At 41.7% G+C, this 13157-nt stretch overlaps 1 protein-coding gene across 6 annotated transcripts in view; it reads right to left on the bottom strand.

Moving 5' to 3' along the window:
• The window catches only part of CDK14 (cyclin dependent kinase 14), a 666835-nt gene that overhangs the window by 252696 nt on the left and 400982 nt on the right, over nucleotides 1-13157 (bottom strand). For all 6 annotated transcript variants that reach the window (XM_055589679.1, XM_055589680.1, XM_055589676.1 and 3 more), the window contains one exon: nucleotides 12470-12563. In XM_055589679.1, coding sequence (XP_055445654.1) covers nucleotides 12470-12563 — 94 coding nt within the window. The remainder of the gene's footprint in view (nucleotides 1-12469; nucleotides 12564-13157) is intronic.

The following is a 13157-nucleotide window of genomic DNA, read 5'->3' as shown; positions in this document are numbered from 1 at the left end:
AACATGCATAATTTGAAAGTATGACATGCATCTTTTTAAAGTAAGAATTTCTTAATCAGGAGGACTCATCAACTAGGGTCTGCTTGTTTGTCTGAATACACAAAGTCCCATCCCCAGAAACTCTGATTCTCAAAGCCCTGTGCCACGTGCTAAGTTGCTTCAGTTGTGTCTGACTCTGTGCAACCCTGTGGACTGTAGCCCGCCAGGCTCCCTGTCCATGGGATTCTCTAGGCAAGAATACTGGGGTGGGTTGCCATTTCCTTCTTCAAGGGATCTTCCCAACCCAGGGATTGAACCTGCGTCTCTTACGTCTCCTGCATTGGCAGGCGGGTTCTTTACCACTAGCACCACCTGGGAAGCCCTGAGTGGGGCCTAAGCATGTATATTCAGGAATTGATTCCCAACATGGAGACTTTGCTGTGATATTATGGAGACACTAAGCCAATGCCAGCATTTGCCTACCCCAGATTACTCATGATATGAGAAAAAATAAATTTTTATACTGCTTAAAAATAAATAAATAAAATTGAAAACAGGAAAGATTCCGAAGATCTTCCCTTTCTGTACACGAGAACCACTAAGTTTCCAGCCTCATCAGGACCAAACGAGAAAAAAAAAAAACCCAAAACACCACCACCAGCACAGGTTGGCACAGATACACAAAGATCTAAAAAGGTCTTTGGGAAACTGAGGTTCATTGTGCTGTATTTGTAATAAATTAGCATTGAGGTTTTCGCCTCCCCCACCCCCACCCATCTGGCAGGGTATGCTTGTGTGCTCGTGTGTAAGAGCCTGTGCACGAGGAGAAAAGAGACATAACCTAAAGCTGTCAATCGCCCTGTCAGTCAAATGTCAGGACACAGAGAGGGGCTTGTCACCAACCAGACCCCTATTGCAGTTCTGCTTCTGGTTTCCAGACTATTCACTCCCCCTTCTGTCTCTCTGGAGCCCACTTTTGTTTGCCTAATAAAACTCTTGCTACTTACTATGTCTCTTGCCTGAATTCTTTCCTTCGGGGGACAAGGCTTGAGAACACTGCCATTTTGGTGGTAATATCTTTAAGTGGGTGCCTCTGAGTCTCTCAAAAGGTAGCAGTTAAAGTGTTAACTGGGGCTTCTCTGGTGATCCAGTGGCTAGGACCCCACACTCCCAATGCAGGGGGCCCGGGTTTGTTCCCTAATCAGAGAACAGGATCCCACATGCTGCAGCTAAGACACAGTGCAGCCAAACAAATTAATAAACATCTAAAGGAATAAAGTGTTAATTACGGCTGCTGTCTCACATAGGAAGGGCTTCCCAAGTGACGCAAGTGGTAAAGAACTGGCCTGCCAAGGCAGGAGATGCAAGAGACACAGGTTCGATCCCTGGATTACGAAGATCCCCTGGAAGAAGAAAATGAGAACCCAATCCAGCATTCTTGCTTGTAAAATCTCAGGGACAGAGGAGATTCAAAGGTTACAGTCCATGGGGTCCCAAAGAGTCAGAGACACCTGAGCGACTGAGTAACAGCGTCACTAGCATCTCGCATATAAGGAGTTCAACCAGCAGAGGATTCACTTCCAAGCGCACTCACACTGCTGCCGCCCAGCCTCAGGTCTTCACTGGCTGCCAGCTGGAAACGTCAGTTCCTTGACACGAGGGGCTCCCAGCTTACAACATGACAGCTGGCTTCCCCCAGAGTGAGCCAGTGAGACAGTAAGAGAGGGTGAGCAAGAAGGAAGTAGCAGGTTTGTAACTTAGCTGCTGAAGTAATATCCCATTCTCTTTTGTCATAGTCTATCCATCGGAAGCAGGTCTCTAGGTCCAGTCCCCACTCAAGGGGAGGGGATTACGTAAGGGCATAAATACCAGGAGGTGGGGGTCACTGGGCACCGTAGTAGATGACCTGCGCCATACCACAAGAGATGACATGTGACAATGTGAGGAATGAAAGATCTATATGGAAACATGTTCCAAATGGGAAAAAAAATAAGGCAGGATTTGAGCTACAGAAATCTACTTTATGGATAACATTCTGAGAATTTGCTAAGCGTCACTGCCTTCTCACTCACCTCATATGTGCAAGCCTATGGCGGGATATCATGATTTTTTTTTTCAGGCTGACACATCTGTGAACTTGTTAGTCAAAAAAGGAAGAAAAGGAGGATGAGCAAATAAGGGACCTCATGACCCATCAAGTAACACTCTGTGACAATTCGCACTTTCATATTTATCATGAGAAGCAGTATGGTGACGGCCATAAGGAGTATGGGAAAAAATAACAACAATTTTAGAAACTTGACAAAAACTGTTTCCCAGATTGTTTTTTTTTTTTTTTTTTTCCTACAAAGCTGTTTTATCAGCTCAAAATGGCAATACATGCTAACGGGAATGTACATAAGCAATGCAGCAGTTTTAAAACATGGCCCCAGGATTCTTGACACTCGTTTCCATCTAGAACTGGAGTCTATGTCCCCTCCCCTTGCCTGTGCCATAAGATTTGTGATGACTTTGACTGAGAGACTCACTGTAAGACCTCTGAAGCTAAGACAAACTAAGAAGTTACTATCTGGTCCTCAGGAAATCCACTCTTGGGATGCAACCACCATTCCATGAGTGAGTGAGTGAAAGTCACTCGGTTGTGTCTGGTTCTTTGTGACCCCATGGACTGTAGCCACCAGGCTCCTCTGTCCATGTAATTCTCCAGGCAAGAATACTGGAGTGGGCTGGGCCTCTGTTCCCTTCTCCAGGGGATCTTTCCAACCCAGGGATTGCACCCAGGTCTCCCACATTGCAGGCAGATTCTTTACCATCTGAGCCACCAGGGAAGCCCAATGAGAAGCTGAAACTTGCCCACACAGAGAAAAACCCACACAGGGCCTCAAGAACACAATGAGAGAGAAATTTGGCTAGTCCTCAACTGCTCCAGCTTCTGATTGCTTCTGCTCCAGCCATCAATGGTCTACAACCATAATATATGTCACCATATGAGAGATCCTCCTCCCAAGTCCAGAACGGCCTGGCCCACCCCTTACTGAATTCTTGACCCTGAAAGGATGACAGATAATTTAAAAATACAACTGTTGTGGTTTAGCCCACTGTTTTGAGGTAGTTACACAACAAGAGATAATTGTTAACAGCCAGTAAGTAATCCCACAATAAATCTGACAATAAAGTCATGTATAAAGAAAATGGTAATATCAAAGAGGGGTATATGAGGTTAAAATATTCTCCAAACATTTAAGACTGTTAGACAACAGATATGAACCACTGCCTCCAGGAAGGTCTTTCTGAAAACTATTACAATTGGGAAACATTAACAGTGAAGATGGATATGCCTCAAAGTAATCTTATGATAATAGGAAAGTAAATGGTTATAAATCGTAACAACTGGAAATAGAGCATTTTTATTCCTATAATATGTCTCAGATCAACTGATTAACAAATGTGGTCAGCCATGCCCTCCTTCCTTGTCATATCAGAAATCATAATACCATTTGGTGTTACAAGAGCTTTGCAAATATTATCCATTTCCCTCAACATTTATCCCCACAGATGTGCATCACCATCAGTCACACACTGTCCCTTTCATTGAGAATCATACAGATCACGTTATCTTCAGCTTCCTTTTTTCCTCCTCTACCACATGTGTTTACATCTTCCTCTTCTTTCCCTTTCTTCTTTCTGATCTTCTGGAAAATCGTTTCATCCCCATTTTGAAGACCCTGTCTTTTCCACCCATCCACTCTTGCCTACCAGTACCCTGACCCATCAAATATGCTTCCTTAGATCTCTGGTGTCCCTTCTTGTCCTCATGATTATAAAAATCTTTATGACAGATTATAAAATTTATGTCTTGATTTCAAAAATACCCTTAAGGTGATCTCTAATCCTCTTCACTCAGACAGTTCTCCAAGAGGTTGTCTATACTCAATGTTTCCAATTTTCTTTTTGCTGCACACTTACTCTTTAAATCCATTGTAACCTGACTTCAAATAGCCAACACTATCAGACCTATTCCTTTAAAAGGTACCACCAGTGGTCTTTTCTCAGCACTGCACCCTTTTCCACCGACTTCACTGTCATATTTGGCACAGTTGATAAAGCTTTCTTTCTGAAATTCTTCTATTTTTTTTTTTTTTTTTTTTTTTGCTGCACCATGTGGCTTGTGGGAATTTAAGTTTCCTGAACAGAGACTGAAACTGTGCCTTAGGCAGACAGTGAGGGCTTGGAGTCCTACCACTGGACCACCAGGGAATTCCTGAAATTCTTCTACTTTTGACTTTTTTTTTTTTAAAGTGTTCACTGGCTTTCTTTGACTTGTATGTATTCTTTCTCTGTTCTTTCCTCTAAATCATTATCTACTCTCCAAATATTCCAACAGAAACATTCCTCATCTTCTTCTCTCTATACCAACATTTCCGACAAACTAAATCAGGAAGCCCGATCTCTTGCTCCACCATAATTCTGACTTGAAACAGGCACACAGGTGTACTTCAAACTCTCTTATTGATTTGCTCAATCTGATGTCTGAATATCAACCTATACAGGAATTTAATGCTTCACACAAAGCAAGGACTTCTCATATAAAAAAATGCTTTCTACATAGGAGGTCAAAGTCACAAGAATACTAGCATCACCTTGATGCACTGAGAAGAACCATCCTTAATTCAACAAATTCAGGTTTGTGAACTCTGATTTTATGCACCAACTTGCTATTCTCTGCACCCAAATGCTCTGATCCCTGGTACCTGCATGTCTCATGCCTTGATTAACTTCACTCGGCAAGTACCACCACCCTTCTGAGAGAGACCTCCCAGGAATGCCATATGTAAAGTGGCATCTCTCATGCAACAGTCAGGAGACACATTATATATTAATTTGCTCATTGTCTATTTTCCCTCACAGGAATATAGGTTTCGTGAGACCACACGCTTTGGTGCAATGCTGTCTCCCTAGAACTTGGAAGAGTATTTAGCCCATAGTAGGGGCTTCCCTGGTGGCTCAGAGAGTAAAGAATCCACCTGCAATGTGGAAGACCTGGGTTCAATCCCTGGGTTGGGAAGATCCCCTGGAGGAGGGCCTACTCCAGTGTTCTTGCCTGGAATATCCCCATGGTCAGAGGAGCCTGATGGGCAACAGTCCATGGGATTGCAAAAGTTGGACATGACTGAGCAGCTAACCACATAATAAATATTTGTTGAAAAATGCATAACAACTACAAAGTGAATGATTTAATGAAAAAGTTCTCATTTCCATGTATAGAAAGTTTGTAACATTATAAAATAAATGTAAGAACCCTCAAGGTAAAACAGTATGTTTTTCACCATGTGAGTCAATTCATATATTTGGGTAACAGCCAGCTTAATCAAACTTTCTTTGCAAAAAGTAATGTGATTATTCTACAGTAGGACATTCCACTATCTTTCTTTTTTTCTCAACCGAAATGATCTTACTGAAGTTTGCTACCAAACTTTCTATTAGCTTACTAGCACAGAACTTTCTTTCTTAGAACATGTGGGAGTAGCTCAATTTTTATTTCTCTAACATCTTTGCTTTCTCTCCATCATTTTTCTTCCACATGGACTTTTCTTTTTCATAGAACTCTTGACCTGGGAGGAACTTAAGGTATTGTTAGCCGAAGGGTTTCTAATCTTCCTTTCAGCAGTGAGACCTATTTCACATACAAAACCTTAATGAAACAGAGTCCTAAGTGGAGGGGCTGGAACCTGCTCCCCTGCTCACCTTCATTCCAGCATCCATGAGACACTGAGGAGAATCGTTAAGTCTCCTGTGAAAACCCTAGATAGCGCTGTGCTGTGCTAAGTCGTGTGTGACTCCTTGCGACCCCGTGGACTGCAGCCCTCCAGGCTCCTCTGCCAGTGGGGTTCTCCAGGCAAGCACACTGGAGAGGGTTGCTGTTTCCTCCTCCAGGAGTCTTCCCGACCTAGTGATCTAACCCGCATCTTCTTGCATCTCCTGCACTGACAGGCAGATTCTTTACCACCGTGCCAGCTGGGAAGCCCTGTGGCTAGTCTGCTATGCTTCCTTAACTAAACTCAGATGCATTTTCCATGTCAACTCTTCCATTTTTCCAACAGGACACTTAGTTCATCCTCCGGGTTAAAATCATAAATATAGTAAAAATACAGTATGTGTATGACATACTATGTAGGCAGTGAGGGGGCCATGCTGCAGAAACACAGAAACGAAGGGCACTGGTCTCGGCATTTCTCACCCACCAGATAAACACACCTGAGTAGATCTATAATTTCCCTCAAGGGACTGATTTTTTTTTTTCCTTTTTTTATCCTCACGTCCTTGCTGCCTGCCCTTACCTTGACTTTTGTGTCATTGTCCCAGTTCTCTCCTGGTTTGGTTCCCCGCCCCCACCCCACCCCCACAAACCATAAGCATCCCCGAGGGCTAGGCGGGGCCTTTCTCCTTCTCCTCCAGCTTCTTGTTATTCAAGAACGAGCATGCTTTAGGACCTAGCACTGTCTGGTCCTGGTGGATGATCCCTGGATCCGCACTTAGCTCCCGAGTCCCTTCGGTAAGAGATGGGTGCTAGATGTCTCCGTCGGGGTCAGCTGCTATCATCTGAAGTCCACTATCTGGACCTCTCTTCTCCTCCCTCCGATGGCACTCCTTTCCACCGTCCCCATTATTTTCCATGACTTCATGGCTCACTTAGTTCCACAAGCTTGACACTCTGGAGGCATCTTTGCCTCCTTTCTCTTCCGAATCATTATGGATCACCACAGTTTTGTGACAACATCCTTCTGATCTGACTTTCTAGAAGCTCTTCCAGTGTGCGCAGCTAACAGTACACTTGAGGTGAGCAGAGACCGTGTCTGCTGGTTTCCCACTGGCTGTAGGCACAGCGCGTGGCACAGAATAGATGCCTAACAATTCTTGATGAAAGAATAAGTGAACGGAATAAAAATGTGTGATGTTTACTATAGCATAAAAACTTCAAGTAAATTACCCAGTGATGATGCAATGTGTGGGCACATTAATAAGATATTATAGCATAATTAAAATATTTTCAAGCGTATATTAATGGCATGGAAATTGCTCCCTGTTTAACATGAAAATAAAGAGAAGATGAGCACAAAAACCATAAATTTATTATTAACCCAGTTGTGAAAATCTAGAAAATATAAAAATATTTACCACTGGTTATCTCTAAATGGTGGTTTTTACTTATTTTCATACTGCTTTAAAATTTTTTCTAACTGCTTTATTTTTTAAAAAACTTAATGCTCTAAAGAAAATTTACCACCATGGAAATAACTATGCCTTTTGATGGAAGGCTTGAAACAAACATGCACAAATTAGAAAAGGCATTTACTTCCAGGTGAGCAGTATTATAACCCATCTTCCTGACTTGGATTTCCTAAGTGAAAGTGTAAGTCACTTAGTTGTGTCTGACTCTTTGCAACTCCATGGACTGTAGCCCTCCAGGCTCCTCATGGAATTCTCCAGGAGAGAATACTGGAGTAGGTAACCATTCCTTTCTCCGGAGATCTTCCCAACCCAGGGACCGAACCCGCATCTCCTACACTGCAAGTGGGTCCTTTACCATCTGAGGCAAAAGCACTGCTTAATATTTTTAGTATTCTTCACTCCAGGATCCATTGCTTAGTTCTCTACTTCTGTCAGCCTTTATACAGTTGAATTTATCATGATATCATATTAATTTTGCTGAAATGTCATTTTAACCTTTATTATTCTTTTGTTAAACACTGTACTGTCTCCTTATTACTTATAAAATAAAATAAAATAAAATAAGAAGTCCTCAATCACTCAGGGTCCAAATTTCAATGTCCAATGTCACCTTCCAGGCATATAAGACAGACGCCTACTATACCTACTCCACTCCTGGACTCCCCATCTCCCTTACTCCACTTCAAACCTTATCCTTTCTTCAATGCTTAACGAAAATGTTCTTAGCAATTTTATCAGAACGCCCACAGCCCTTATGCATAATCCTGTAATATCATGCATTTTTAGAATTAAAAAAGGTTAGAGCAGCAAGACATTATTAAAATAATTTGGCTCAACTTCTCCCTTTACAGATGCAGAAACTACAATCCAATTAGAAAAGATGGCTTGTTCAGGAATTCAATATTGAACTCTTAAGGGTTAAGTATTTTAACGAATACAGAACCTACAATTACTGGATCTCCCATCTGCTGAGCAATTGCTCAGCAATTTTTCATGACTCCATTCCCAAGGGTATGTCTAGCCTGCCTATCTTGATCGTCCTCATTTATTCCAGGGCAGATAGCATGGCAGATAGATTCCTTTCCATCTCCATTGTACCCAGTGCTGCAGAGTGAGTGCTGAAGAAATATGGTGGAAATCACCTCAAGCAACCCAGTGATGGAAGTGAAGATACAAATCTGTGACAGCAATATTCCATCTTAACGATATGGCTGCTACATCCAGCTGGCTGGTAATGACCATGAGAGGAAGTGGTGGAAACTTTCTTTTATATACTACATGGCTGTTCTAGCCAATCATGGAACCTCAGGGTTATGGTTAAGATGGCACTGATGCATATACACTACCCATGTGAAACACAGATAGCTAGTGGGAAGCTGCTACATAACATGGGGAGCTTAGCCCAGTGCTCTCTGATGACCCAAAGGGTGGGATGAGGGGCGGGGGCAGGGAGGCTCAAGAGGAAGGGGATATATGTATACTTATGGCTGATTCGCATTGTTGTACAGCAGTAACCAACACAATATTTAAAGTTATTATCCTCCAATTAAAAAAAAATAAATAAAGATCCTGGAAAGAGAGCCAGGATAAGAAAACAGGGACTGGAACTGGGTCCACAGATGACATCTCTGCAGCCAGTTCACTGCGAAACACATAAGCTCAAAGAAGGATCTGACTCAAAAGCCAGGATGAGCAGTAGATTTCAAAGTTGCAAGTGGCTCTTTTCACATACACAGATGCACACTCTTTTAAATTCTGAATGACATATGCGAGGAAGAGAAACACTTAACAAGGGTACCAATCAAATAATGTACAATGTGTTAACAAATAACTGGCGGATGAAATGCCATTGCAAGCCAGAAGACCCAGGAGACAGGGAAAGGTGAACCTCTGGGGTTAATCAACATTCAAAAGCAAGAAGAACTGGGACATGCCCTCAAGACACAATCATGCCAGCCTCTCCGTCCTGGCTGCGGTACTCCGGGGTCATGAGCCACACAAACCCAGGAGCATCTGCCAAGATCTCAAACAGCTGAGCAAGCACTCTCTGCCATTTGTCCAGCTGTTGTGAAATGACAGAAGAATGTTCCCAGGGTTTCATCAAGGAGATTTCTCTTTCAACTCAGAACAATATGATTAGAATACAAAATTTCTTGTTAGTTATGATCTTGCCACTCTGAGTGTGTATTTACCTGGGTGTAGACATCTACTGCTTATTTTTGCAACTAATAAAGGTAAATAGAAAACATCATGGCACATTAAAAAGTGAGTAACATTAAAGAAATAAAATAAATCACTCTTTCCCTCTAATAGCAGAGTCACTGCTAGAGAAGTAGGTACCCATTCACCTGGTGATTCAAAATGTCTTGAATATAATTTGTCAAAATTCCATTACTTTCCTTCTTTTCTCGTATATGAGCATCACAGTTTCAAGGGAAATGATTTAATGGTGAAATCTCAAGTTGTAGAATAGCCAGCTCACCCTACATATATCAATACTGTTGTTGTACGCGGAAGTGAATGCACTGGACTTGTTAAAAAATGTGAAGTGCTCCTTCCCATCAAAGGAAGAAAAAAGAAAAACATCAGAAGAAAGAAAACCTTCAAAAGAAAAATATAAAGGCTCTAGTGACTGATCTTGGTTGCTTTTCACATAAAGACTCAATGTGCGGGAGTTAATTATGTTAGTGATGATGGGTAACAAGCTATTAATTTTGTGCTTCCAAGTTATTAAACACCTTTCTATATACAGTTCACAGGCAAATGAATGGACTTAATCTCTGTATTAAAACGCAAAACAAACCAAACAATCCCACGTTTCATGACTTTTCAGAGTTCATTACCTCCTTGACAATGCTTTCCCAGAGGCCAGATATGCTGCTTTAGAAAAGTCTCTGGCAGTTCACATGGGAAGCCTGTGAATGTGGATTTAATCACATTTAAGTCATTCCTCTTCAGACCAGACAGGAAAGGTAACCAAGGAAAAGCATTTTTTCCTAGTGATTCAACTATACTGGTTTACTAAAATTTCTTCTTCCAGTGATCCCACAACTCCTAAGAGAGTCTGCTAGTTTAATGCGTCACATGGCTAATACGTGCAAAGTTAAAGAAGTCAGTGGAGGAAATAAAATATTTAAGATGATAACATTTACTGTCAAGAGAAGTTTGTAGATTTCTTTTTTTGGTCACATCTAATTCTTTAGGGTAAAACTTAACATTATTTAATTCTAAAGCAGCAATTTTATATAGATGAGGATCTTTATCTAATTACTAAAGGACTTTTACTTGTAAAAATCATTACACATGTAAAAAAAATTACAGTAAATGAAGGCATGATAAATTATGATAAATATTTATCATGATAAATCACGATACTTATCTGCATTTAAGGGTCTCTGTGCTCTAATAAGAGCAAACAATAGCTTGGTTTATCAATGTTTCCACACAAAATTTACAATGATTTATTAAAAGCCTCATCAGAGCTCAAAGGTATCTGAATATCCATAAAATTAAGAAATAATTGCTATAAAATCAAGAAATAATTGCAAGATCTCCATATAAGAAACAATTCAACAAGATAGTACCTATTGGAAATGCTTACATTATAAAAATAATACTGAAAATTAAAACTCTGACTAAGCTGTATCAATAAACTACGCTTTCATGAAACAAAATTTTCGGTGCTGCTGCTATAGTGCTAATAAGAAAGTTGCTTTGGTCGTGTCCGACTCTTTGAGACCCCACGGACTGTAACCTGCCAGGCTCCTCTGTGCATGGAATTTCCCAGTCAAGAACACTGGGGTGGGTTGCCATTTCCTTCTCCAGGGGATCTTCCCGATCCAGGGATCGAACCCACGTCACCGGCACTGGCAGGCAGGTTCTTTACCACTGAGCCACCTGGTATATAATAAACCTCGTCTTGCCCAGGGAAACACTAAGGCTCAGCGAGCTAAGTTCCTTGCCCAAAGTGACAGAGTAGGTGGCAAACCAAGGTCATCTAGCTACAGAACACATTTTTTATTTTGTGCAGATTAAAAATTTTTTAATTTTAGTATAGTTTTAGATTTATACAAAACTGTGGACAGCAGTACAGAGGGTTCCTGCTTACGCCGCCCCAGTTTCCCCGATTGCTGAAACCTGACATTACACGGAACAGCCACCACATGGGAGGAGCATCGCCTGCAACGCGGATGCGCTACACGGCACGCCTCGCTTGCTTGCGCTACGTTTCCGCTAAAGCTCTTTTTTTCTCCCAGGATTCCATGCAGGACACCACATGACATTATGTTCTCATGTCTCCTGGCCTCTTTCGGCTGTGACAGTGTCTCAGACTTTCTGTTTTTCATGACCTTGACAGTTTTAAGAAGTACTAGTCAGGGGAGAGGAAATGGCAACCCACTCCAGTGTTCTTGCCTGGAGAATCCTAGGGACGGGAGAGCCTGGTGGGCTACCGTCTACGGGGTCGCACAGAGTCGGACACAACTGAAGCGACTTAGCAGCAGCAGTCAGGGGAGGGGTGTTCAGGATGGGGGGACACATGTATACCCATTGCTGATTCAGATCAATCTATGGCAAAAACCACCACAATATTGTAAAGTAATTAGCCTCCAATTAAAATTAAAAAAAAAAAAAAAAGAAGTACTAGTCAGGTGTTTTGTAGAATGTCCCGCCATCTGGGTTTGTGTGATGTCTTTTCCTGATTAGAGTGAAGTTATAACTTTGGGAGGAAGACCACAGAAGCAAAGTGCCATCCTCAATATATGGATAAAAAGGGTACACGCTCTCAGTGTGACTTCCCTTTGATGATCTCAACTTTGAAGACCAGGCTGGGATATTAGCTGCCCGGCTTCTCCATTCTAAAGTTACCATCTTCCCTTTCTCTCTTTTCATGCTCTGCTTTTTGGAAAAAAGTGGGTGGGAGTGGGAGGGAGTCAAGACACAGCAACAGGGTGTGAAGCAGGGGCTATCTAAATAAATTATTTGGCATTTTCCTATCAGAGCCTTCATTTTTATTCCACTCTTCTATATTGCCTCTGACATTCTATCTTTTCTTAGTGTTTTGGCATATTATTCATGTGCAGTAGTTTAAAAACACAATTCTTCACTAATTTCCTGCTTTTGCAAAGGTCCCCAAAATATGTTAGAATTAAATGTGACAACCAGCAAATCTGGAATTATTTTCCACTATCACTGTAGGATTTGTCACTAAGGAATGCATTCTGAACCAACATTCCTCAGAAGCATTCTGTAAAGAACTTACCAGAAATATTCGTTCAAGTTGATCCTGAATATCTTTCATTCCTGGAAAAGCAGCAACTCCCTGGATCATCTCAACAAAGATGCAGCCGACTCCCCTAAAGACAGAAGAAAGAATTGTGACAAAAACCTCAATATATTCTGCTTAGAAAACGAAATCTGCAATTAGAACATCTACTCCTACAAAGAGAAAGAGCGAATAAATAACATTCTCACCTAGACCCCATAACTTTTGTTGCCCTTCTCTGTATACTGCCCAGAAAGGGTTCCAAACAGATACAACTATACCAGGCTCAAAGAATCTGCCTGCAATGTGGGAAACCAGGGTTCAATCCTTGGGTCAGGAAGATCCCCTGGAGAAGGGAATGGCTACTCACTCCAGTATTCTTGCCTGGAGAATCCCATGGACAGGGGAGCCTGGTGGGCTACAGTCCACAGGGTCACAGAGAGTCCGACATGACTGAGTGACTAACACTTTCACTTTTCACTGTTTCACACCAGGCTCAGAAAATAGTGGAACCCAATTAAGTATAAATCTCACTGACTCACCTTCACTCAGGATACAATCAAGAAACTCCTTAGCCTAATATAGAAAGCCTCCACAGTCTTATTCTACCATGCTTTTCCAACTCAATTTCACAAATTCATAATGTGTTATCCTCTCCAACTCTCCAGGGCTCTCTTTGCATCAA

The sequence above is a fragment of the Bubalus kerabau genome, chromosome 8 (assembly GCF_029407905.1).
Source record: "Bubalus kerabau isolate K-KA32 ecotype Philippines breed swamp buffalo chromosome 8, PCC_UOA_SB_1v2, whole genome shotgun sequence".
In the NCBI taxonomy this organism is placed as follows: Eukaryota; Metazoa; Chordata; class Mammalia; order Artiodactyla; family Bovidae; genus Bubalus; species Bubalus kerabau.
This window is presented reverse-complemented; position numbering and strand designations above follow the sequence as displayed.